The 27,543-nt window shown below is 38.6% G+C and overlaps 2 protein-coding genes across 6 annotated transcripts in view; both read left to right on the top strand.

The window, feature by feature from the left end:
- Positions 1-16,725, top strand: part of gmeb2 (glucocorticoid modulatory element binding protein 2) — a 65,782-nt gene extending 49,057 nt beyond the window's left edge. For all 4 annotated transcript variants that reach the window (XM_059980536.1, XM_059980537.1, XM_059980538.1 and 1 more), the window contains 3 exons: positions 1,731-1,868; positions 8,580-8,702; positions 15,364-16,725. In XM_059980536.1, coding sequence (XP_059836519.1) covers positions 1,731-1,868; positions 8,580-8,702; positions 15,364-16,013 — 911 coding nt within the window. In that variant the 3' untranslated portion in view covers positions 16,014-16,725. The remainder of the gene's footprint in view (positions 1-1,730; positions 1,869-8,579; positions 8,703-15,363) is intronic.
- Positions 16,726-24,726: 8,001 nt separating this feature from the next.
- Positions 24,727-27,543, top strand: part of helz2a (helicase with zinc finger 2a) — a 122,073-nt gene continuing 119,256 nt past the window's right edge. The window contains exons 1-2 of one of the 2 annotated variants that reach the window (XM_059980534.1): positions 24,727-24,903; positions 25,379-25,449. Coding sequence is in view for 1 of the 2 variants with exons in the window: in XM_059980535.1 (XP_059836518.1) it covers positions 25,426-25,449 (24 nt within the window). In the remaining variant the exon portion in view is untranslated. The remainder of the gene's footprint in view (positions 24,904-25,378; positions 25,450-27,543) is intronic. The other variant, XM_059980535.1, reaches the window with a different exon arrangement.

The raw sequence follows: 27,543 nt of genomic DNA, 5'->3' as shown, positions 1-27,543 counted from the left end.
TTCCACTTTAGTCTCATTTAACCACAAGACCTTTTTCCACATCTTTACTGTGTCTTCTAAGTGATGCTTTGCAAAGGACATTTTTGTTTTCCTAGCCAGGGCTTCTACCTTGCTGCTCTTCCATAAATACCCCTTTTGTGCAAGGTGTTAGAGACTGAGGAGCCATGAACTGCATCTCCAGTTGCAGCCACTGATTTCTGCAGCTCCCTCAGAGTGACTGTTACCATCACAAGTAGCCTCTCTCACAAGTGCCATTCTTCTCCAGCGACTAACTTTAGAGGGGTGGCCTGACCTTGGCAGTGTGGCTGTGGTTTCATATTTTTTCCACTTTTTTACGACGGACTGCACTGAGCTCCGAGGTTTATTGAATGCCTTTGAGATGGTCTTGTCTGTTGAAAATTTACCATACTGTTTGACTTTACAGAGAGAAGGGGGTGTTTATTTTTATGAATTCACTGAAAACAGGTGATCTCCAACTTTCTACATCAACAAATGGAGTGAGTTGATAGGGTATTGCACCTGAGAAATGGTACTATTGTAATTACGAAGGGGATGAATACATTTTCAGCCTCACAATTTTGGTTTATAATTTTTAGTAAGTTGTTGACCTAAGCAAGTTACAGAGAAAGGTTGAACAAGTTAGGTCGTTATTCTTTGGGGCATAGAAGGTTGAGGGGTGACTTGATAGAGGTGTTTAAAATTATGAGGGGGATAGATAGAGTTGATGTTGATAGGCTTTTTCCATTGAGAGTAGGGGAGATTCAAACAAGAGGACGTGAGTTGAGAGTTAGGGGGCAAAAGTTTAGGGGTAACACGAGGGGGAATTTCTTTACTCAGAGAGTGGTAGCTGTGTGGAACGAGCTTCCAGTAGAAATGGTAGAGACAGGTTCGATATTATCATTTAAAGTAAAATTGGATAGGTATATGGACAGGAAAGGAATGGAGGGTTATGGGCTGAGTGCAGGTCGGTGGGACGAGGTGAGAGTAAGCATTCGGCATGGACTAGAAGGGTCAAGATGGCCTGTTTCCGTGCTGTAATTGTTATACGGTTGCCAATAATTTTGATGTTTTTCTTTTGATTTGACATTATGCATAATGTTTCAAAATCCTACTTCAATATATTTTAAATTTAGAAAATAAGACAGTAAAATGTAAAAATTGTTGTAGGGGCTGAATACTTTTCAGGGCACTGTAAGGATGTTGGATTAGGCTTTTATCATGTATTTGTCCTGCAGCTATTACACAGTTAATTAGAATAGAGGTACAATATTTTATCACAAATTTAGAGTTCATGCAGTGTTCATTGGTCTTCAGATCATGAGGCTGAGGAGGTAGGTCTGCAAATTAACTAATTTGTACATATCTGAGACCATCCTGTACTAAAATTATCTTACTCCTCCAACCCCTCTTTGCTGCTAGTCATCCAATTATATCTTCACCATCGCTATTACCATAATCTCTGATATCATTTCAACGGACCTTTTTTGTCTCATTATGAACAATACACCTGCTTAAATTGCCAAGCCACTTAAATCTGAGGTTGAGCAAAAAAAAGTAGTTTTAAGCATTGTAGAAAATTGTATAAGAGGAGGAGCAGTGATAAGCAAAGGACAGAACCAATGCAGATGATTAACTTAAAAATTCAGCTTATTCTGTATTTACTTCTGAATTTAGCTTTCTTAAATTTATTTGTGTATGTAATTCTTAAAACATTTTCTGTCATATCAAAGATGACACATTCTCATTTTGGCGTGGCTTAAAAGAAGCAGGTTTGCTAGAAGAGGTTATACAGGAGTTTCAGCAAGAAATGCAAGGTTCTTTGAAAAGCCTTCAACAAAGAATGCATCAGCCTCCTCTTCAAGTTGGAGGTAAGTTTTAGTTCAAAATTTATGAAATAAAATGTTTAAAATACTGAATTAAATGGCAGCTCATTTAAATTATTAAAGAACAATTTAAATTATTGATGATGCACAACATGACCTTTCAAGGCAAACTTTTTTTCTGCCTGAGAGATGTGTCTACAGGTGTTGCATGAAAGAGGTTTCTTGGTTTTCTGTCTATCTGTTGTTTTGGGGGAATCTTCTTCAACTGAATATCCACCAAGAAACACATCAATTATATCCAAACTTACCAGCACAATTTGAAGGATATAAAAACAGTTTTGTCTTGATTTTCTTTCTCTACACTTTCTGTATTTCAGAACTTTTTATGCCAGAACAGCTCACAGCATTTCTAAACTTGAATAAAAACAGAAAAGGCTGACACACTCAACAGGACTGATGAATGGTTTTCTTCCTTAAACATCCACATTTCTTACCTGGCCTGTGAGTGTTGTTAGCATTTTCTTTCTTATTTCTAATTCAAGTTAGGAATGCTGTGAGCTGTTCTGCCATAAAAAAAGTCTGAAATAGACACAGCTTAAGGGTCTACTTCATACCAAGTGATGTGAGAAGACAGGGATGTCTCTGAGGTTTAGCAATTTATAACATAGAATACACTCGGCCCTCCTTATCCGCAGATTCCGCATGTGCAGATTCAACCAACCGTGGATTGGGAAAACCCGGAAGTTCTCTGTCCAGCACTCATTGTTTGAGCATGTACAGACTATTTTTTTCTTGTCATTATTCCCCTAACAATACAGTATAACAACTATTTACATTGTATTAGATATTATAAGTAATCTAGAGATAATTTAAAAGTACAGGCAGTCCCCGGGTTATAAATGAGTTCTGTTCCTGAGTCTGTCTTTATATCGGAACAGGTACATCTGGTATTATTTAGCGTTGGTTAGTCAAACATCTTTCTTAGTATATAGTACATATTTTACCTTTTTATGCATATGAAACACTTAAGAAACATACATATTTCAATAATTAAACCACTGCGTTGCTTAGTAATAATTGTAGCTTTCATCAGGGCCGGGCCTTTCACATGCTCCATTAAAATTGTTCTGATCATTGACCGACTGTAGCCTAACGCTTTTCCAATGACCGATGGCATTTCATCTCTTTCTGATCGCTTTATTACTTCCACCATATTTTCAATCGTGATCGTGATTATTTTCATGAACGGAAACACTGCAGATTCAGAGCTTCGTTGCGTTCTAATGTCCACCTCACTGAGCCATGTTAAATAAAGTCTGGAGTTCCGCTCGGTCCTAAAGACCACCGCACTGCGACAGGTTAAATAAGGGATTTGAGCATCCGCGTTTTCTGGTATCCGCGGGGTGTCTCGGAACCAATCCCCTGTGGATAAGGAAGGCCGACTGTACATAATTTACCCAATGAACTATTATAATCTGACATTGTTTAGTGCAAAAGGAGCACACTGCATTCAACTTAAGAAGGGGTTATTGTATGAAAAGAAAATGTAGGGAGTGTGTATGAAAATAGAGACATTAAATAATGATGCATTTTCTGTCAGGTTTAAATTGGGAATGCTCAAGTTGCTTGGAATTCAGTTTGATAAACGTGGTACTTCATGACTCATCAGTGGACCCCACAAACAATAAAATCTTGACATTGTAATGTTAATTAACTCAACATCAAACAGGATATTGAAGTCATGCCACCAGTGAGTGCTAGTTTAATATGAATCTCAGAAATATTAAAGAGTAAGGGATAACTATGTAATTTTAGAAGGGCTATCTTCACAGAAGTCAGGTAACTAATAAAACAAATTAATTTAAGAATACTAAACACTAAGTGCACTGCAGATGCTGTGGTCAAATCAAGACGTACAAAAAAGTTGGATGAACTCAGTAGGTCAGGCAGCATCTGTTGAAAGAAGCAGTCAAAGTTTCGGGTTGAGAGTCCTGATGAGGGGTCTTGACCCAAAACGTTGACTGCTTCTTTCAACGGATGCTGCCCGACCTGCTGAGTTCATCCAGCTTTTTTGTACATCTTGAAATTAATTTAAGACTTTTGTTCTGCAACTTTTTAGTAGAAAACATCTTTAAAGGCATAATGCTGATCATTCATGGACAATCTGTACCTAGCAAGCAAACATTAAACAGAAGGGACCCTAAATGAATTGACAAAGTAATAAGGCCTGAATCAGAAGGGAAGACAACTTCTGGGAATTCTACAAGGAGAGGTGAGGGGTTTTCTTTGGGATGGGTTGTAATACAAAGAAATAAGCAAAAATGTGCATCAAAGGGTCAGAGACAGAGCTGAAGATGAAAAACATTATTTTAAAATTCTTACGGCACTTAGTAGTAAAAGCAGTAAACTTTCAATGTTTAATCTTCATCCTTTGCATTGAAGAAGTGTCTTACATATTGGGAATTCAGTCAAAACTAAAAATGTAATAAAGAGGAACAGAAGCAGGCCATTTGGCGCTTTGAACTGGCTGTTATTTATCAAGATCACAGCTGAATTTCTACCTCAGTGCCATTTTCTCACTTCCGCACTTCCTCTGTACTATTCAAAACTTTCTATTTTGAATGAATTCAATGATTGAGCCCCCTAAGCACTGTGATGGAGAATTCCAAAGATTCATCACTGTCTTAATGAAAAATTTCTCCTCTCTTCTGTTCTAAAAACCCTGTGTCTAATTTCATGTAAAAGCCCTGACTGACTCTCTCATTCTGGACTCCTTAACTAGGAGTATAATCCCTCCCCTATCTTTTTTTTGAGGCGCATACAAAGTTTTTAAGTTTCAATGAGATTTCCCTTCATTCTCCTAAACTAGGGAGTTTAGGGCTAGTGTAGCCAGTCAATCCTTATTTGGCAGATCTGCCACTGCTGGAACCAGTATAATAAATACTTGCTTCACGATTGTCCAACTCTTCCCCCTCCACCCCCCGCCCCCAGCTGCCCCCAGGCAAGTACAGTCTGCCCTTTTTTTCAGGTAAGGAAACTATGCCAGATAGGGTTTCTACCAATGACCTGCATAACTGCAATAAGATCTGCACTAAAATCCTCTTGCTATGAAGGCCAACCTACATTTTACCTTCCTAATCTCTTGAGAACCTGTTAATTATGACCAATTACTAATCTGTAGTTGAATTGGCTGCAATTAACTGGATTTCTTGAGGGAAGATTTGCGGAGCAGTTTTAAGAACAGGTCAGCATAGCAGTCAAGTATTCAAGAGCTCATTATCATTAACAATAAAAAAGATATACTAATGCTAATTCTGTGGCTTGTAGATAAATTTATAATATAACTAAAAGTAAAATGTTATGAAAATATTGTGAATATATCAAATTATAACCATATAACAAGTACAGCATGGAAACAGGCCATCTCGGCCTTTCTAGTCCATGCCGAACGCTTACTCTCACCTAGTTCCACTGGCCCACACTCAGCCTATAACCTTCCATTCCTTTCCTGTCCATATACCTATCCAATTTTACTTTAAATGACAATATTGAACCTGCCACTGGAACCACTTCTACTGGAAGCTCGTTCCACACAGCTACCACTCTCTGAGTAAGGAAATTCCCCCTTGTGTTATCCTTAAACTTTTGCCCCCTAACTCTCAATTCATGTCCTCTTGTTTGAATCTCCCCTACTCTCAATGGAAAAAGCCTATCCACGTCAACTCTATCTACCCCCCTCATAATTTTAAATACCTCTATCAAGTGTTACGAACCCCGTAACTGGGTCACTTACCAGCAAAGATAGAGAGGTCCGTTGAAGTCTGATGATACTATTTTAACAGTATTTATTAGTAAAAATACACAAAAATAATATCAATGCAAATATACAGATAATATACGTCGTCAATACTAAATCTAAAAGTCCGGGTATAATAATAATCAATAAGAAATAAGCTCTATCGTTGTCTAGGGGATAATGTATTGTTCGATGGAAATATAAAGTTCACTCAGTTCAGGCAGGCTGCAGCCTTTGGGGACCGCTGTGTTGCAATGGTTGGAGAGAGAGAGAGATTTTGAGAAAAACTTGCCGGCTTTCCTTTTATGATTTTGATCTGTCAGGAGTCTCGTTGTCGTGGCCTTTCCTTTAGCTAAACCGTTCTTCCGTGATGAGCCCGCCACCCTGGCAAGGGAGGACGCACACGAGCCCTCACCGGCTGTCGCTATTAAACGCTGTCACGGGATCTCTAGCATTTCTCCTGGTGCGTCTAAAGGGGTTGTTCCCCAGACCCTCTTTTATCCTTACTCACAGAGTCTCAGATGTCAATCAGGTTGGGATGATGCAATCCCTCAACCAGACCACTCTGGTTGTCCCCTGAGGGTTTCCAATGAATAGTACAGTACTCAGTACACAATTCCGTCTCCAAGAGACAATAGCCGTTATCAGTGGTTCCGTTTCGCTGAGGCCAAGACACATTCCAAACCCTGTGTATTCTGCGTGTCTCTCTCTCATTTCCTGGGTCCCAGACCCGAATTAATAGCGATCTTGCGATTCTCAAAAAGGAGGGAGTGACTTTGTAACCTTCGGCCCCTCAGAGTTGCTTCACATTCGTAACACAAGTCCCCCCTCAACCTTCTATGCTCCAAAGAATAAAGACCTAACTTGTTCAACCTTTCCTTGTAACTTCGGTGCTGAAACCCAGGTAACATTCTAGTAAATCTTCTCTGTACTCTCTGTTTTGTTGAAGTCAAATAATTTCATTTCCATAGATTTATGCCTTTTGTGGTCTTGGAGAATTTGCTTTAACTTATCTATGATAAAGGGCTGCCTGGGATTTAAGCATAGCGTTGTAGCCATGTCTGTAAATTCACAAGGGCAAATCTCAGACATCCCACCCTGCAAAAACTCATTTCAGGGAGGTAGACACTGCCCGCCGGCCCCCGGTCGACCTCCAAGGGTGTATGTAATACTTTGTTTAGTGATTTTGTCTAATCTGTAAACCAAGTTGGGTATATGCAGAAAATGTGACATTAAAATATGTACTTATATTATCATGGACTCTACAGGGAGTCTACTTTAAGCAAGTCCACAGGGAGTTTGGCCTCATCACGTAGGACATCAATAGAGTAGCTCCTTAGCAGCCAGCCAGCTAGTTTAAATAACGTTAGCTATGCTAATAAACAAATGACACCTGTTAAACTCACCTCAACATGTCTTTTACATTTTAACCCACCATGGGCAATAGAAAAGTCACTGTTGCAAACAGTGCAACGAGCAACATGTCGTTATTTTTGAGGTCGACTGTAAAGCCTGCACACAGAGAAAACTGATAGGTCTACTCAGCACGAAGAGAGACCAATCAGAATGCTCCCCCTTGCTCTCGCTCCCTTTCTCCATCTCCCTCTCTGAAAAATTGATTTCCGGGTTATTGTATATAATTTGTGGGCACCACTATCAACATGCAAGAGACTCCTGGAGGGGTGGGATGTCTGAAATCTGTAGTTGAGTCTTGCAGTGAACTTTGCCTTTGGTAATAAAGTTTTCCAAGTAATAGTTGTTAGCTGTGACTTAAAAAATCTCCTTGCAGTCAAGTACGGTCATTCTGTGGCATTAAGCTGCAAGATTTTCCTAGATACATCAGTGTGAAATTTTGAAATTTGTTTGTTTCTCCTCCAGCCCCCAAACAAATTTAATTCCATAGGAACTCGTGCATACCCAATGAATATTGTGATAGGTCACAGGTAATAGTAATATGAAGTTGATTTAAAAGAAAGCTAAATTATTCTATTTTAATTGACAATGTAAAATGGGATAAGCATTTATTGAACAACAAGGAAGGCTTGGTAATTATCATCTTGTGTGGGGTCAATTAAAGAAGAATAACATGTTAGAATTTTTTATTCAGGTGGAAAGTAAGATGGGTTACAGAAGGATTACATTCCTATGAGCTGTCTATTAGCTACTTTTTTCATAAGTTAGAATTGCTTGTTTTCTAATGTAATTTTGCTCTGCTTACTCTTCCTATAATTCTTTCAATTCATCAATGAAATATTTGGTGTATCCAGTTGCTAAGGAATACCACAAAACATTGTTATTATTACTACTAGTACAATCGAAAATTATTTTAGAAGATTATGGGAAAATTTGCTTCAAGTTGGATTTCCATCAGCCACATGTTCTGTAACCTGGGGGACCATGTACTTGAATCTGGATCATAAATCTCAATCTACAGAGTGAGTTACCCATATAAATTGAAGAACTTCATTTGAAGGCTTGAGAGCGGAATAGCTAATGGATAGTGTAGAAGAAACAGATATGGGAATTGCAACTGTAATATATTTCTGTCTGGTGTAAAAGTATACAAAGATAGTTTACAAAAGTTAAGGATGGTATTGGTTCCAGAGAGAAATTGTATCAGGCTGGCAGGCAAAATAACAAATCTGTCAACAGGAGCAGTTTAGGTTTTAGTTAAGAAAAACAAATTGATTGAGATTGCAAGTGGAGTGTAAACTTGTAGGATTCTTGTGGTTTGTCTACTTGCACTGTTATTTTCTATTTTACAAACAGTTCATTAACTTTAGAGGGAAAAAATAACTGGTTTCTTAAAAGAATTAATCATTTTATCTATTTCCAACTTGAATTTGTGCCAAGCTAACTGAGATGTTTAGAAGTTTCCTTTTTTATTAGGAAATGTTTTTATTGTTTTGAGTGTTTATTTTATGGGCTATATTTGCTAACAGTAACCATTTATTTTTCAGATGCAGTCATTCTTAATAATATTGTACAAAGTTTTGGTCTGTTGGACCTTGTTAAAAAAGTTTTGGCAAGTCATAAAAGTCAAATGGATCGTTCCCGAGAGCAGTACACACGAGATTTAGCAGGTCAGTTTAATTCCAATTGTGTATTGTCCCTGTGACACATTACTCTTAAGACAAAACTACATTGAAGCAAAGTATCTTGTCTTGTGTCAATCACTTCATATTTGGAGGTGCTTTTATTGTTATTCCTCTTTCAGCAATGTCTACTTTCCACTCTGCCATACATGTCATTATCCTCTTAATGCTGTATTAGAATATTATTCTCTCAATAGAAAAGCATATGTATATAACAGACAGGCAGACAGACATACTTTATTGATCCCGAGGGCAATTGGGTTTCGTTACAGCCGCACCAACCAAGAATAGTGAAAAAATATAGCAATATAAAACCATAAATAATTAAATAATAATAAGTTAATCATGCCAGGTGGAAATAAGTCCAGGACCAGCCTATTGGCTGAGGGTGTCTGACGCTGTGAGGGAGGAGTTGTAAAGTTTGATGGCCACAGGTAGGAATGACCTCCTATGACGCTCAGTGTTACATCTCGGTGGAATGAGTCTCTGGCTGAATGTACTCCTGTGCCGAACCAGTACATTATGGAGTGGTTGGTTGTTCAAGATGGCATGCAACTTGGTCAGCATCCTCTTTTCAGACACCACCATCAGAGAGTCCAGTTCCACCCCCACAACATCACTGGCCTTATGAATGAGTTTGTTGATTCTGTTGGTGTCTGCTACCCTCAGCCTACTGCCCCAGCACTCAACAGCAAACATGATAGCACTGGCCACCACAGCCTCGTAGAACATCCTCAGCATCGTCCGGCTATGTGTATCCTATACACATATAGGATATGTGTATAGGATACACGTCTACAGAAAGCATCTTCTTTCTTTTCAATAATCCTACCCCAACATATTTCATCTTGACACTTTTTGGGATTGCAATTATTTTATGATCTGAATTTTGTTGATTCTGGTTTGGTGCCCATATTTGCCACAGAAATAAACAATTGTAATGTACCTACAGTGTCTGTAAAGAAGAGCCTATTGAGAGAAGGCCTACTGGCCCCATTGAAATTACTCCAGGGCTTGCCTTGTTATATCTGATCATATGGGTGGGCTGCAGCTGAGCAAACCTTTGTCAGAAGGGAAGGCTGTGCCTTGAGCATCAATGTCTGTCTTATCTATCTTTCTTACAGTTCCTTTGAATATCTCTGATACTCAGAAGAATTCAGAAACCATTCAATTCTGAAAACTATCATTAAATAATTAAGAACATTACTATAAACAGTACTTATTAAAACATTGTAGTCTACCTTGGAATTCTTCCCTGCAAAATCCAGCTGGTTTATGTTCCTATGGCATCAATTTGAAGTTTTAGATTTGCACATGTCAATATGCTTGCTGGCAGTTGCATGGATAAATACTGGCAGTTTACTGCAGAATGTCCGGTAAAAGTCTGTAAAAACTTGCCAACATTTCCCTTCATTGATCTTTGTTCCTCAGAACTAGCATTTGTTTATTATTTCAGCAGTAGCCACATACATATAGGGCTGCATTGGCAGAATTTCTGCTCATGGTCTATGTACGCCCAAGCTTTTCTCAGCCAGATAATGAAGGATTATTTTTAATCATCAGTGTTTTCGAATCCAATGACAAAGTCCAGCTGGCAACTGGGTCGCACATGTCCCAATACAAATTGGAGCAGTTTGCAATACTTTGAACAGAGTTTTGATGGCTCTGAAAATTTTGAGGCATTTTAATAATTTTAACAAATTTGTGATATTCAGACAGGTAAAATTAAATATTAAAAGTGAATAAGCTATTTTATCACACCTAGTTTAATTTTAGATTTGCCTTGTCTTTAAAATTTATGGACTTCCACATTTTCTTAAACGAACAGGAAACTACTGCTAATAGAATAATATTTATGCACCTTTTCTCATTTATCAATAATTATCATGACCTTGCCTGCCACAGACTGCTGTTCTGTAACAGGTCATTGTGAAAGGTCGCCCTACCAATAACTGATTTTCTAACTGGACAGTATGACATTCAGTAAAAAGCAGCTACCTAATATCTGCACATATGGTTTATAATATGTGTGTCTTTTTTTCAGCTCAATGAGTGCAAGTCAAGCTCCATTATTTCTGCTACAGTGTGTAGAATAGAGGTGCAAGACTATCCCAATTGTTCATAAATTTTAAGTGCTACTCTCATAGTATATTTATGTTTTTGATCAGTATCTGCAAATACCTAAAATAGCATTAAAACATTATTATATTCAGAGGAAGAAAGCTTCAGTGATGAAACCTAGGTTTTCTTTAAATACTTAGTTTCTCTTGCAGTCTTCACATTTTATTGCATCTTCATGTCCTCTATAGCCTTCAGTGGGGCACTGAAACTCCTGTTCATTGTAGTTGTTCAGCAGATTACTTACTTTTTTCATCTAACCAGTAAATTTCTCATCTTTCCTTTAATTCTACTGTGGAGCTATATCTAGTAGTAATTAATATTCTTGACCTCATCTCCTTCACCTTTTTCCTTGCTGAAGTTGTTTCATAATAGTTTGGTTTCCTTATCTGTGTGTAGTGCTTTAGATTTCTTCCATAATCATATCTATAAAACCACATTATGTCAAGGAGCCATGATAGCATAACGGTTAGCACAATGCTATTACAGCTCAGGGCATTGGAGTTTGGAGTTCAATTCCAATGTCATTTGTAAGGAATCTGTATGTTCTCCTCGTGGAATGCATGGGTTTTCTTGGGCTCTCCAATTTCCTTCATAGTCCAAAGATGCACCGGTTAGTAAATTGTCGCGTGATTGGGCTAGGGTTAAATCGGGGGTTGCTGGGTAGCACGACTTCAAGGGCCGGAAGGGTCTGTTCTGTGCCGTGTTTCAATAAATAAGTAATAAGACTTGAATAGGGCTTAGCTTTCTGTCTTTTTTTTATATAGCTGTTTTGTTCTGCTGCTACTTCCTGATATCCAGTGATAGAAAGCTGTCCTCCATTGAGGAGCCAGACACTTTGCCCTTGCAAGTTCCCAGACTGAGGTGCACATAAATTAGTTTTGTTCAGAGGCCAGTCATAAACAGTACCGATTCACTAATGAACACAATTCCAGGCTAATTTTGAATTGGTACACAAATGCCTTATGTTAATAACCTTAGAACACAGAACGCTATAGCATGAGAAACAGCATTTTGGCTCTGATGAATGTACTGACCATGATGCACATTTGAACTGCACATATATTCCACCATTCCCTGCCTGTTCGTGTGCTTTTCTAAATGCCTCTTGGTTGCCCCACCACTTCTCCTTTATCTACTTCCCTGGTAGCACTTTTCAAGTACCGGCAACTCTGGGTTTAAAAAAAAGTTGCCTTGTAAATCTTTTTTTAGATTTCCCTTGTCTTACCCTAAAGATATACCCTCTCACATTTGGCATTTCCACCCTGAGAAAAAGTTTATTTATTCGATATCTGCCTCATCATTTTATGTTATTAGATTTTTCCTCAATCTCCAACACTCTAAAGAGTGATCCAAGTTTGTCAAACATCTTCAGATAACTAATACCCTCTAATTTATGTAACATCCTGGTGAGCTTTACCTGTACCCTCCTCAAAGCCTCCACATTCTTCCTTGTAATGTAGTAACCAGAACTACACACAGTGCTCCAAATGTAGCCTAACCAACACATTTTTATGCAGATACAGATGACTTCTTGACTTTTATACTCAGCATCCTCACTGATAAGACATGTATGCTCTATGCCTTTTTTATTACTCTAACTATACAATGCTACTTTCAGGGAGCTCTGGACTATCACTCCAAAATCCCTCTGTATGTCAATGCTCTTAAAAGTTCTGCTGCTTATAGTTTCCTTTTGTATTTGACCTTCCAAAGTGCAAACCTCACACTTATCTGGATTAAACTCTATCTCCCATTTCTCTGTCAGATTTCTAATTGCTCTATATCCTGTTGATTCCTTTGACAACCTTCCTCGTTGTCTACATCTCCACTGATTTTTGTGTGACTGCAAACTTGCAGCCCACCTTGCATATTTGACCAATACATATATATGCATACATACATACATAGTGTGTGTGTGTGTGTGTACAATTTCTTGCTGATAGTCCCGGTACCCCAACTATTGGCACGGACCATGTTAATTCGGGCAGTGTCTGAGCCGGAGTGACTCTTGTCAGTCTCATCCGGAGGTTGTTGTGGGCAGATGTAGTGTTAGCACGAGGGGTACTTCCATGAGTATGTCTGGAAGATGGCCCCTAAGGACAACCTGCTAGGAGAATACCTCAGATAGCAGGTGGGGGATATGGAAATGGGTGAAGCAGAGCCAGAAGACCAGATGCAGGACAAGCTACTGCACGGGATGAACTATCGCCAGATATCAAAGGTGGCTGACATATTAAAGTCGTACCAATGGCAGGGCTGAGGGACAGCACAGGGGCACTGCTCACGGCTACACTGGAACAGGCACTGAGCACAAGAGCAATAAAAGCAAGGTCTATCACACCAGCCAAGACCCAAGATGCAGATTCTGCAAGGAATCTGCTGTAACCATTTAGCACATAATAGCAGGGTGCCAGATGCAGGCAGGGACAGCATACACTGAACAGCATAACCACATTGCAAGAATTCTGTACAGGTACATCTGGGCTGAATATGAATTGGACACTCCCAAGTCCAAATGAGAAACAACTGAGAAGTTTGTGGAGAATGACAGAGCTAAGATCCTGTGGAACTTCCAAATACCGACTGATAAGCAGGTATCTGGGTTGAACTCCACCTACCACTTCTCAGCCCAGTTTCGTATCCTATCAATGTCCTGCTGTAACCTCTGACAGCCCTCCACACTGTCTACAACACCCCCAATCTTTGTGTCATCAGCAAATTTACTAACCCATCCCTCCACTTCCTCATCCAGGTCATTTATAAAAATCATGAAGAGTAGAGGTCCCAGAACAGATCCCTGAGGCACAACACTGGTCACTGGCCTGCATGTAGAATATGACCTGTCTATAACCACTCTTTGCCTTCTGTGGGCAAGCCAGTTCTGGATCCAGAAAGCAATTTCCCCTTGGATCTCGTGCCTCCATACTTTCTTAATTAGCCTTGCATGGGGTACCTTATCAATTGCCTTGCTGAAATCCATATACACGACATCTACAGCTCTACCTTCATGAATGTGTTTATTTATATCCTCAAAAAATTCAATCAGGCTCTTAAGGCACAACCTGCCTTTGGCAAAGCCATGCTGACTATTCCTAATCATATTATGCCTCTCCAGACGTTCATAAATCCTGCCTCTCAGGATCTCCTCCATCAGTTTATCAACCACTGAGGTAAGACTCACTGGCCTATAACTTCCTGGGCTGTCTCTACTCCTTTTCTTGAATAAGGGAACAACATACGCAACCCTCCAATCCTCCAGAACATCTCCCGTCCTCATTGATGACGCAAAGATCATCGCGAGAGGCTGAGCAATCTCTTCCCTCACTTCCCATAGTAGCTTGGGGTACATCCCGTCTCGTCCCAGTGACTTATCTAATTTGATACTTTCCAAAAGCTCCAGCACATCCTCTTCCTTAATATCTACATGCTCAAGCTTCTCAGTCCGCTGCAAGTCATCCCTATAATTGCCAAGATCCTTTTCCATAATGTATACTTTGCTTCAGTATTCACTAAGTACTTCTGCTATCTCCTCTCGTTCCATACACACTTTTCCACTGTCACATTACATTGGTCTGATTCTCTCACGTCTTATCCTCTTGCTCTTCACATACTTGTAGAACGCCTTGGGGTTTTGCTTAATTCTGCCCACCAAGGTCTTCTCATGGGCCCTTCTGGCTCTCCTAATTTCATTCTTAAGCTCCTTCCTGCTAGCCTTATAATCTTGTAGATCTCTATCATTACCTAGTTTTTTGAACCTTTTGTAATCTTCTTGACTAGATTTACAACAGCCTTTGTACACCACGGTTCATGTACCATATCATCCTTTCTCTTATTGGAACATACCTATGCAGAACCCCACTCAAATATCCCCTGAACATTTGCCACATTTCTTCCATACGTTTCCCTGAGAACATCTGTTTCCAATTTATGCTTCCAAGTTCCTGCCTGACAGCCTCATAGTTCCCCTGACTCCAATTAAACACTTTCCTAACTTGTTTGTTCTTATCCCTCTCCAATGCTATGGTAAAGGAGATAGAATTGTGATCACTATCTCCAAAATGCTGTCCCACAGAGAGACCTGACACCTGACCAGGTTCATTTCCCAATACCAGATCAAGTACAGCCTCTCCTCTTGTAGGCTTATTTACATATTGTGTCAAGAAACCCTTCTGAACATGCCTAACAAACTCCACAAATTCAGTAAGAAGTTACAGAATATACCCAGTGTGCAATTGATTATGGATTACCCTTGCCCATGGAGAAGTTGCATTGAACAGCATAAACACCTGTATGGAGAATAAAGGGGAAAACTGATAAAGGAAAGGCTGAAAGGATTAAATGGAATAGAAGAGGAGGAGGAAGAGTCTTAATGTGAACAATGCCATGAGCCATTTGGGCTAAACAGCCTGTTTTTGGCTGTATATTCAATGTAATTCTAATCATTGAACTCTACTACATTAGCTTATTTTTTTGTGTTAAATGAAAAATGTGGTAAGTATTTCTGAACACTTTTTTATACTTTTTTCAGCTTTGGAACAACAATGTGATGAACATCGTAAACGAGCCAAAGAATTAAAACACAAATCCCAGCACCTAAATAACGTCCTCATGACCTTGACTCCAGTTGCAGCAGCTCCTCCTTCAAAACGACCTCGTCTTACAAGGGCAACATCAGGACCAGCAACTGTGGCAGCTCATATGGTTACAGCATCTCAATCAGGTCAGATTACATTGGCTTCTGGAGTGCCAATGTCTCAGCTGACAAATATAGGAAAAATGACAACATTATCCACTATTCCAGTCTCAGGAGTTGGTAAGAATCCACACACAGCAACATTTACTGCTGCAGCTTCACCATTAATTGGAGGGTACAGTGTTCTAGCATCAAGTCCCGGAATACCCAACGCAGTTGAAATCCATCCAGATGCTTCTAATTTGGCTGTGCTAAGCACAGCCGCTATCCAAGATGGGAACACAGTGTTGAAAGTAGTCAGTCCGATCCAGCTTTTCACTACAGTTCCTGGTCTCAATGCTGCACTTCATAATGTCAACCAAATGGCACCTGTTGGAAGCACATTTATGGCTGTACCTTCGGGCACTGTTGAAACCACATCAGGAGAAGGACATACCACTATACAGGTAACATCAATAAGTGAAGAACATGAACAGAAGCCATAGTTCTGGAAAATTGCCTCATGGTATTATTGGAATATTGTGTTAAAATGACTTGTTACTGAATGTAACTTTTGAGAATAGTACCGAGTGGTTTCTGTTAAACTGTGGGTAAATTTTCGTCACCAAGTGTAATGGTAAAAATGAAAGCAGCAAAATCATGGATCAGATTCAGATTTCTCAACTCTTTTTCAGACTTTGTCTTAACTACAGAAATAAAGACATTTATGGGATATGCTTGGTAGAGTTGTTTATAATGCATTTTACAGAGCTTTGGACTGTATTTTGTGTGCTTTAATATCTAATAACACTCAAACTATTGTTATGTTGTTGCTTAAAAAATGACTTCTGGAGGTTTTTTTCTTTTTAATAGGTGCTCTCACTGTTTTCTAACAACTTTTTTTGTGTTGTGTTGTTTGGATAATCACATGGCTAATCAGGAGAATATGTAAATACCTGGCTGTTTTAATTTGTTTACAGCCAAATGTTGTGCATTCATTATATTTAAAATAAGGCTAGTATGTGACTGCAAAGATCTATGATTTTGTCATATAAAAAAACAGTAAAATGCAAAAAATATATTAAAACTATGAGCAAATTGGTTTATTTAAAAACATGTTTACATATTGTGTATGAAATTATTATTTGATTCCTATTTTAGTGACAGTCCCAATGTGTTGTACCCTTTTTATTCATGATTAAAATGTGGTTATTTGGATGAATTGCTTTTACAGCACAAAATTAATTTACATTTCCTTTGCAGAAGTGTTTAAATGTCACATTAAGAATTTGATATTATTCACATTTGTTTTACTCAGCAGCATTCTTAATAAAATTATAGGATCAAAATGCAGCTTAAACTAATGGGACAAGGTGGAAAGGATAGTGTCAGTATTTTTCCAATCTTCACACATTTTTTTAGGATATATAAAAATTTTACAATTTTTTGTGAAACCATTCCTTCATAACATAGATGGATTTTCATTATACCATAACTTGAGAGCGATTGGAATCTCTGAACAGTACCTTGTCTTTCCCTTTAAGGTTCACCGCATTTTCTTTAACATAAACGTTTTAAAGTTATTATTCTATTCTGTAATTAGAAAGAGCAAATCATTTAATAATAAGTCAGTTCGTTTTTGAGTTAAAACTGTTTAGCCAAATTCTTTAGTAGAGGAAAAGTGGTTTCTGCTCAATTTAGCAGAATGGTAAATAAAGATGTCATTATGACTATTTCTTCATAAATTCAAAGATTTTCAAGCCTTCTCTTGCTGTTAATTGCTGTCACCTACTGCAGTTAAAACAGTGTGATTTGACCAGTTTCTGATCTTACTAGGAGCTATATGACTAACCTGATTACAGATGAGGATTTTACACTTCTTTTGTGGGAGTATGTTTGCTTGCCCTTACCATTCTTCCACATTACATTAGTTGAGATTACCATATAGGAGAGTAGAAGATTGCTTACATCGGCCGAGTTTGAGCTTCAGTGTATTAAATTATATTAAATTACATCAACCAACCCTGAAATGAAATTTAAGTGTATAATTCATTGACTAATGGATTTTACAAAATCTTTATGAAATGTCTTGGTCAAAAAGTTTTGTGTGATTTTTAAGGGTTCAATTGATTTGCGGAGGGAACCATCATTATTGGTTCCAGAGGAATTCAAGATTTTTGGAATGGCAAGAGAATCTTGAAAAATGTTATTTAACTCCAATGTGTAGTTCATAAATGAGGAAATTCAGAATGTACTTTCAGAAATAATCTATTTATTTTCCCCCTTTATAAAAAAAAAGTGATAAATGAAAAGTTTAATACAAAAGCTGCAACTTGAATGGATTTCATTTGATAGAAAAATGTAAAGTCATTTAAATACACAGAAAAGGAGATAGTAGGTTGCATTTATGTCTATTAAACTATCTCAAAATGGAATCTAGTAACTCCTTTCATTTGGAAAGGGTGGCAAATATCAACAGTCCTTTTCTGATTTGAAAAGTACAAAGGGAGTTATTGGATACATCTGATTGAAGAGTTTGGGATGTGAGAAACTGATTAGAAAGTGAGCTGGAATTGATTATTGTTTAAGGTGTTAATGTACAAAATGTGAATGCTTCAGAATTATATAACTGTTAAATCAGTAAGTGATTAAAAGTGATTCAGTTAAATTTTCTTTTGGGTACGGAAGGGAAACTTTAAAAGTTCTGTAAATAAAAGCTGTGTAACATAGAAACATTTTCGTAAAACCTCCTTTGCCTAATGTTATATATTTGTGTCTGTTAGTTGAATTTAATGCGGTTGCTGTACTGTACTATTTCGTCTGTGGCATAAAAGCCATTTTCCATTTTGTACAAACTTTTACTGGGTAACTCAAAGCATTGAAATAATAAAAACTTTATGCCTTGCTTTGAAAGAAATTCAGAGTATTTTGCGAGAAGAGTAAGTGTATAATTAGATAAGTATATTTACTAGCTTGTGCAAGGTATTGCACAGACTAAAGAGTATCAATTTTAATGTTGCCATATTATCCACTTACTATGAACTAGCATTTGTAATTCATTGCAGTAGATTTCTTTTTACTGTTGTCTTGAAGACTAAATTGAACATTTGCCCACATTTTAAACAAGTATTAAAATAATGACTGAGTTCCTTTATCTATGTATTTAATTATCCTTTAACTGTTTTGAAATTTGGCAATACGCATATGGATGTGTGTTTTTTTAAAAAAAAGTTGTTTGGTGATAATTGCCATGTGGGCTGCACCATTTCACAAATAGTTCTACATCGAAAGTGTGCAGTGGAAGTTATCCCAAGAAAGGCTGTGTTAGCTTATCTGCATTTCCATTAGATGTGAAATGCAATTAATTTGCTAGGATACATGGAAATTAATTAGACTGCTGCCTTTTGTAAACCACTTCTACTTGAAAATTGCAGCAGTGTGCAGGGGAGAGGCAGGTAAGTAAAGAATCCATGCTCTTGTTTAAAGATTGATGCTTGATTGAGTCAGCTGATTATATTGACTGCAAGGTTAAAAATGTCCTTTTTGTTCTGTTTTTCTAGAATAGTTAACTCTGGAGCATCTGGTTTACAGTAGATAAATAAACCATAGCATAAAACAAGATCTTTTGAAAAAGCTGCCACAATTTTATGTAAAAGCAGAAAATATTGAGAAGTTACTGAATCCTAACCACAGATCTCCCTGCGTGAAATTAAGGTTAGGAGATGGTCAGCTGTGTATCTGCAAAGAAACTTAACACAGGTGTACGATTGTGTATAAGATCATTAGATACAGGAGCAGAATATGGGCTATCATGTCTGCTACATCATTCATTTGTGCCTGATTATCTCTAACATTCTCCTGCTTTATCTCTGAAATCTTACCTCTTAACCAATGAATTTCTGCCTTAAAACATCCAGTGACTGAGCTTCCACTGTCCTCTATTTCAATAGATTACGTGAAGAAATTTCTCCTCATCTCATTTTTTTAAAGTGATATTTCTTTATTCTGAGGTTCTGCCCTCAGATGCTAGACTCTCCCTCTAATGGAAACAACTCTTCATGTTCATTCTATAAAGGGTTTTCATTATTCGGTGGGTTTCAATGAGATACCATACCCACCCAATCCTTCTGAAGGCTATCGAGTACAGGCCCAGAACTATCAAATACTCGCCATACATTAAGGTTTTCATTCTTAGAATCATTCTTGTGAACCTGCTCTGTACTCTCTCGGACCAACACATCTTTCCTTGGATGTGGGGCCTAAAATTGTTCACAATATTCCAACTGTGGACTGATCAACACCTTATAAAAACTCAGCAGTATATTCTTGTTTTTACATTCTAGTCCTCTTGAATTGAATGTTAACATTGCACTTGCCTTCTTTACTACCATCTCAACCTACAGGTTAACTCAAGGGAATCCTGAACGAGGACTTCCTTTGCACCTCTGATTTCTTTACTGAGTGCCATCTCTCTTCATTGGGACTGCCTAAAGGTCCAGTTTGAAGTTTCTTGATTGACCTAATGTACAAGATAACAGGGTGGCCATTCCTATTTTGGGCACTGGCACACTATTTTCACTCTGAAAGTGATGGTAATGAACAATTCAGGGAGAAGTAGGATTAAGTCATGTGGCTCCTCAAGTCAATTTTGCTGCTCAGTAAGATGATGGCTGATCATTGAGCACTTGACAACATTCCTGCATGTTTCCCTCTATGATCCTCAGTCACTTTGGAGTTATAAAAGTCGATAGATCTCAATGTTGAATTCTGGTTAGAAGATTAAACTGGAGAAGTTTCTAGGAAGAGAGGAAGCTATATTGACTGAGATCCTAAAATCACAACTGGCTTTGATAGAGTATAGAAGGCATCTATTCCTTTTAAGATTAGATCATAGATTCTTTGTTGTTAAGAATAAAAGTTATATGATTTAATGATTTTTCCCCCTAAACTGTCAGGTAGTGATATCTTTCTGCTTACTTAACTCTTGCACCTCAACTTCCTGAAGAGAGCAATGATGAAGATATGGTTCTTCATTTAAGAACCTTGAGAAGCTTACTTAAAATGTTTTCTTTGTAAGCATTTTCAAAAATACCACTTTATATATACAGTAAGAAGATTTTGATTAGGAAATATATCAACAAATTTTAGATATTACTAATTGTGTGGAATTCCTTCCTGCTTTTGGCTAAAGAAGCCCGCCTAAGCCCACTGAAGTTGCCAGACTTGCAATTGATTTTCAATTAGTGTCAAATACTGCATATTTACATCAAATTAATAGGTAAAATAACTGGTAGAATTAATTTAATAAATATGAAAGCATAAAAGAGCATTGTATCCCTGGCTGTCCATGGTATATGCAGTTTGTGTTCTGCTAAGAGTTTGGTTTAATCTTTGATAGGATAGCAGAAATCAGAGCATAGCAGAGATAGCAGATAGCAGAAATCGTGTGTAGTTTTGGTCACCTACTTACAGGAAGGATATTAATAAGGTTGAAAGAGTGCAGAGAAGGTTTACAAGGATGTTGCCGGGCCTTGAGAAACTGAGTTACAGAGAAGGGTTGAATAGGTTAGGACTTTATTCCCTGGAGCGTAGGAGAATGGGGGTGATTTGATAGAGGTGTATAAAATTATGATGGGTATAGCTAGAGTGAATGCAAGCAGGCTTTTTCCACTGAGGCCAGGGGAGAAAAAAAACCAGAGGTCATGGGTTAAGGGTGAAGGGGGGAAAGTTTAAAGGGAACATTGGGGGGGCTTCTTCACACAGAGAGCGGTGGGAGTGTGAAATGAGCTGCCAGATGAAGTGGTGAATGCCGGCTCACTTTTGACATTTAAGGAAAAACTTGGACAGGTATATGGATGAGAGGGGTTTGGAGGGATATGGCCCAGGTGCAGGTCAGTGGGAATAGGCAGAAAAATGGTTTGGCACAGCCAAGAAGTGCCAAAAGGTCTGATTCTGTGCTGTAATGTTCTATAGTTAAATCAGTTACCAACCAACCTCTCTTAGTATTTGTAAGCTGACTCTTCCTCTCCTTACGAGGGGTGATTGATAAGTTCAGGGCCTAAGGTAGGAGATGAGTTACACAGCTGTCATTAAATGCACGTGCAGTTCAACTCAGTGATTATGCAAAAAGTTTGAAATTAATAACATCTCCTTCTACCTTAGGCCACAAATTTATCAGTCACCCCTGCTGTGGACCACTTCTGGAGGTCCAAGATGCCAACTTCTACAAAGAAGAGATCCGTATGCTCCACAACCGCTGGACTAAGTGTGTAAATGTTGGAGGGGACTATGTTGAAAAAGAAATGGGCTAGGTTTTCTAAAATTGACTCCTCCTACCTTAGGCCATGAACTTATAACCGCTCGTATTTTATATACAACAGGCAACAAGAAATTGAATAAATGAATTCCGGAATTCTTTATTGTGTGGTGATCTACCTTTAGCTTAAGTGATTACACTAAACTAAATGCAAGGTCTGTGCCTGTGATACCTTCTCAACCTTTCTATGTTCTGAGTCGAACCTTGCGAACAAGCAGAAATTTTGGGATTCATCCTCTCCCGCCTGCAGTCTCTTGTCTCAGTATTTCAGTTGCTAATGTTTCTTGCTTACTGATCAGGTCACGTATGCCAGTCTACAGTGACCTCTTGCAAAGTCTTGCTTTTAAAGTAAAACACTACTCGCCATTATCAGCTGTAGTTGCAGTTTCCTTTTTGAAATTCCAAATAGGTTCACACCATTCCTCATCATCTCCAACCCAACCTGGTTCTTGAGGATGCATGAATACAGTCCCAAGTTACTCTCATCTTGGCCCGCCTTATTATTCAGTCGAGTATCTCATGTTGATCTTAATTTGCATTGATCTGTTTTCAAGTGGGGAAAATGAGGTTTCAATACTTCATCCCACCTCCCTCTTTGATTGTGTCATCTTTGTTTAATTTGTTGTCATTTCTATTCACCAATTGTCAGGGAGAAATAATTCTGATTACAAAATTGATCCTTGTAACAATGCTTTGATGGAACTAGTTCTGGATTTGTCTATAGTTTTAACAATTAACTAATGCTCAGCAATGATTTGGTTATTAACATTTCCAAAGGCTTTTAGGATGACCTCGTGAGTTGGCTTTCGAGTGGAGGCTGTTACAGTCATATGAACATTTCAGATCTTGTCGCTAGTCAAAACTACAGTCTCTCCTGTCTCTTCATCAATTTTAGGATTGATGAGCTACATCACTGTCTTTACAATACTGTTTCCCTGGGTTAGGGAATGGGTAAATTAGGAGCACATTGAGGTGAGTAAATGTTGAATTCCAGTTTCTCAGTTCTGGTGGCAATCTATCTATCTATCCTGTCACCTTGAAGGGAGAAATGTAACTTCCTTCCTGATGTCTTAACCTCTGGCCTGTGAAGCAATCAGATGAAGGAACATTCAGGTTTGTACTGAATACCTTGCAGGTGCAAGAAGAAGACCAGTTAACTCAAGGAGCCTGCTGGTCCCATACTCTCCACTGACGCACCTGAGGCTATTGCCTCCTCTACCCACAGCGGTGTCTGTTGATTCTGCAGTGATTTTATCAGTCATCTCAGAAACTATATAATTAGAATGGAAGCAAGCATTTTAGTTCACCAGAAGTGTATGGGCCTTGGTCAGGATCAATTATGATAGACCTTACAGACTTGCATCCATATATGCAAGTCTGGGCAGTAGGATATGGAGAGTAAGCTCCCCCTCTCCATGCACCTGATGAACCCGAAGGAATGGCAGAAACCAATACAGTTTGGCACCAGTGGCATTACAAGTGTCGCCAGTCAGTGTTGAACTCACTCTCGATTTTAACCATGGGGTTTACTCCCAAAGCCTTCCCCATGAGGGGAGGTTTGAGATCAGAGTTTTCCTTCTAGATGAGCTGCCAACTGCAGCTGAAGAGCCCTATCTGCCCAAAGTGACTGTTTTTAAGACACCAGTAAACTGCCTTTGCCTCTTCTGTAAGTAGAAACAGTTCTGCCAGGCTTAGTAGCTAAACCACACATGAAGACCAAACTGGACTTGGATGTCAGTCGCTATTTTAGGCACGTGGGGAGCATTTAATAGGTAGTGGGAGCTTGTCCCCATTACCATCCCCCATAGCAACATTAAGAAACACAATGTTTCCACCCAGCTTCTCTAGAAATGTATTAATTTATAAAATATATAGCACAATATGACCACTACATCCTTATTGTGATGTCTATTCCCTATACCTATACCAAGGGAATTAAGCTAGTTGCAATGTTGACATTGTATCAATTTTCAATTCCCAAACATTCTGTCAGTAACGTGTGTGAGATTTTATTACAGATGCCCAGACTGTCTGTGTCAGTAACGTGTGTGAGATTTTATTACAGATGCCCAGACTGTCTGTGTCCAGTGGCAGAAGAGTCCTAATTGACCTTTTCCCACAGCTTTGTCGAGCTTCAGTAAACGCCTCACAGGTAATCACACTAAGGACTGTGCCACGCTACAGTATTTGGTTGCTGACAACTAGCAAGATGAAAGCTGCACCAAAATTTGCTTATCACCATATGAATTATCTTTCAGCAGCAGTGTATGCTCGTCTCAATGGGTTGAGAACATTCTGTGATATAGCTGCTTGGGATGAACTTTGTTAAGTACCACAGTATCTTTTTCCAGACCTTAACAAATGCCGACACTTAGAAAAGACCCTTCTCGTCACCAGCCGCGCAGGTTTAGTTACTTGTTTTAAGCAGGTTTTGTTGATGAAAGCGAGTCATTCTTTACCTCTGCCTGAGAAGACTCTTCATCATATTTACTGTCATCAGCATCGCAACGGCTGACGTCCTTATTAATAGGTCGATTGGCGCAACTCCCTTTACAAATGTGTGACTTTTGATTGAATATTATATCACCTGCAGAGGTACAGTTTAAGTGAGGAGAAGGGACTGAGCATGACCTGGCAAGTAAAAATATTCTGTCTTATCGATTTTTTTAGATACAAAATGGCGTTATTCATCGCCGGTTCTAAAATCAGACAATAGATTTTGCGGTTATCTTAATTCTGATTCAGTTTTGCTCCCTATCACAACCAAAGTGCAACAACAGTTACTATAGAATTTGTAAAATTTAATTGGGGTATCGTCGTGACTCAGGATCACGCACGCCCTTGTTTTCCTTATTTACAATGAGGTAACTTCCGAGCAACGAAGCGAGAGCTGGACTCGGAATCGAAACTTAAAAGCCGGGCAAAACCACTGAGTCTGTCAATAGTTCACTACCAGGCAAGTCTGTCGCGGAACGGACGGTCTGTTTAACGTGGCGGACCTGTTAGCAGAAAATGTATTATTTCATTCTGAGGAGGAGGCTTCAGCTTCTGATCCTTTCAGAAGTTTAAAGACAGCCGAGGTAAGGGACAGAACGGCACCACTTGTGTTTGATTGAGATTGACAAACAGGAAGTAGGTTTCAATATTAGGTTATTAAAGGAAACTTTACATATTTAATTCAAAATATCTAATATATTTACAAAATGTTAACATGCTTGATGATAATACAGGCGTGTTGGCAACATACATAACTGATTATTCTCTTATGCGCTGTTAAAGAGCTGATGGGTGATATAAATTTATATTCCAAAAGATTATAAATTACATGAATCCAATTGTTCATGCTTCTGTTGTGAAATCTAAGCTAGTGGAAACTCGAACAAAAACGTTTCCTTTTTGTAAAAAAAAATTATTGCGAGCCGCAAAAGCTGTACAGCATTCTAAACGCCATTAAGGTTTTATTTCATGCTGTATAACTGAAACCACTGTCATTTAAATTTGTTGATGTTGGCAGGAAGTTGGAAAACTTACGTAAACCATTCTTTATATTTTTAGGATGAATAACTGATGACGTCAGATGAAGATTCTCCACACCAAAATCAATGCTACCCGGAATAACATTGCTAGTAAGTAAAAATAGAACCTCAATTATCAGGTAGTTTTTACGCAGGTGGAAATAGCATTCAGATTGCCTTTGTACACGTCAACTTAAAGCTGCTCCCTGCTTCAGTGTAGCAAAAGCCTATGGGCGCTCAAGCTATGTTGTTTTTCCTTGGAACTCCTTTCAGAATGCCTAATAAGCAAAACGTGAGAAAAAGAGTAGGGCATTCAGCCTTTTATTATTGGACCTTGGGTAATCTGACAACAAATTTTGATTCGCATTCCAACATACTTTTACCAACCAAGATCTCTATGTCTCAATCTTTAAAGTTGTAAATATGCTGGTATCCATAGATTAAAGGGAGGAAAGTGTTCCATATTTACACTACATATGGAGAAGGATTATGTCGAAGGATAGGTCTGGACTCAGGATTGAGATTTTTGATTGGGGAAAGGCTAACTTTGAGGAGATACGAAAGGATTTTGAAGGAGTGGCTTGGGACAATTTGTTTTACGGGAAGGATGTAATATAGAAATGGAGGTCACTTAAAGGCCCAGCAGTGACTCTACTTTCTGCAAAGGCTGAGGAAAGTCCATCTCTCACCCCCCCGTCCTCATCACATTCTGTAGGGGTTGTATTGGGAGCATCCTGAACAGCTGCATCACTGCTTGGTTCAAAAATCTCGGATTGCAAGACCTGGCAGCGGATAGTGAGGTCAGCTGAGAAAATCATCGGGTTCTCTCTTCCCACCATCATGGACATTTACACAACATGCATCCACAAAGCAAATAGCTTTATGAAGGACCCCACACACCCCTCATACAAACTCTTCTCCATCCTGCCATCTGGGAAAAGGCACCGAAACATTCGGACTCTCACGATCAGACTATGTAACAGTTTCTTCCCCCAAACTATCAGTCTCCTCAATACCCAGAGCCTGGACTGACACCTGACTGCCTTGTTGTCCTGTTTATTATTTATTGTAATGCCTGCACTGTTTTGTGCACTTTATGCAGTCCTGGATAGATCTAGATCTGTGGTCTAGTGTAGTTGTTTTTTTTCTCTGTTTTTTACGTAGTTCAGCCTAGTTTTTGTACTGTGTCATTTAACACCATGGTCCTGAAAAATGTCGTTTCATTTTTACTATGTACTGTACACAGTAGTTATAGTTGAAATGACAATAAAAGTGATTTGACTTGAAATTTTGAAGGTACAGAATCTTTATGCTCCTGTTAGGTTGAAAGGAAAGGTTAAAAGTTTGAGAGAGCCAGGGTTTTCAAGGGATATTGGAAACTTAGTTCAGAAAAAGAGAGACATCTACAATAAGTATAGGCAGCATGGAGTAAATGAGGTGCTCGAGGAATATAAAGAATGTAAAAAGAATCTTAAGAAAGAAATTAGAAAAGCTAAAAGAAGATATGAGGTTGCTTTGGCAAGAAAGGTGAAAATAAATCTAAAGGGTTTCTACAGTTGAATTAATAGCAAAAGGATAGTGAGGGATAAAGTTGGTCCCTTAGCGAATCAGAGTGGACATCTATGTGTGGAGCCAAAAGAAATGGGGGGAGATTTTGAAGAATGTCTTCGGTATTCACTAAGAAGAAGGATATTGAACTGTGTACGGTAAGGGCAACAAGTAGGGTAGTTATGGAAAGTATGATGATTAAAGAGGAGGAAGTACTGGCGCTTTTAAAGAATATAAAAGTGGATAAGTCTCCGGGTCCTGACAGGATATTCTCTAGGACCTTGAGGGAAGTTAGTGTAGAAATAGCAGGGGCTCTGACAGAAATATTTCAAATGTCATTAGAAATGGGGATGGTGCTGGAGGATTGGCGTATTGCTCACATGGTTCCATTGTTTAAAAAGGGTTCTAAGAGTAAACCTAGCATTTATAGGCCTGTAAGTTTGATGTCAGTGGTGTAAATTAATAGAAAGTATTCTTAGAGATGCTATATATTATTATCTGGATAGACGGGGTCTGATTAGGAACAGTCAACATGGATTTGTGCATGGAAGGTCATGTTTGACAAATCTTATTGAATTTTTTGAAGAGGTTATGAGGAAAGCTGATGAGGGTAAAGCAGCAGATGTTGTCTATATGGACTTCAGTAGGGCTTTTGAC

Source organism: Hypanus sabinus, chromosome 9 (genome assembly GCF_030144855.1).
Source record: "Hypanus sabinus isolate sHypSab1 chromosome 9, sHypSab1.hap1, whole genome shotgun sequence".
NCBI lineage: Eukaryota > Metazoa > Chordata > Chondrichthyes > Myliobatiformes > Dasyatidae > Hypanus > Hypanus sabinus.
This window is presented reverse-complemented; position numbering and strand designations above follow the sequence as displayed.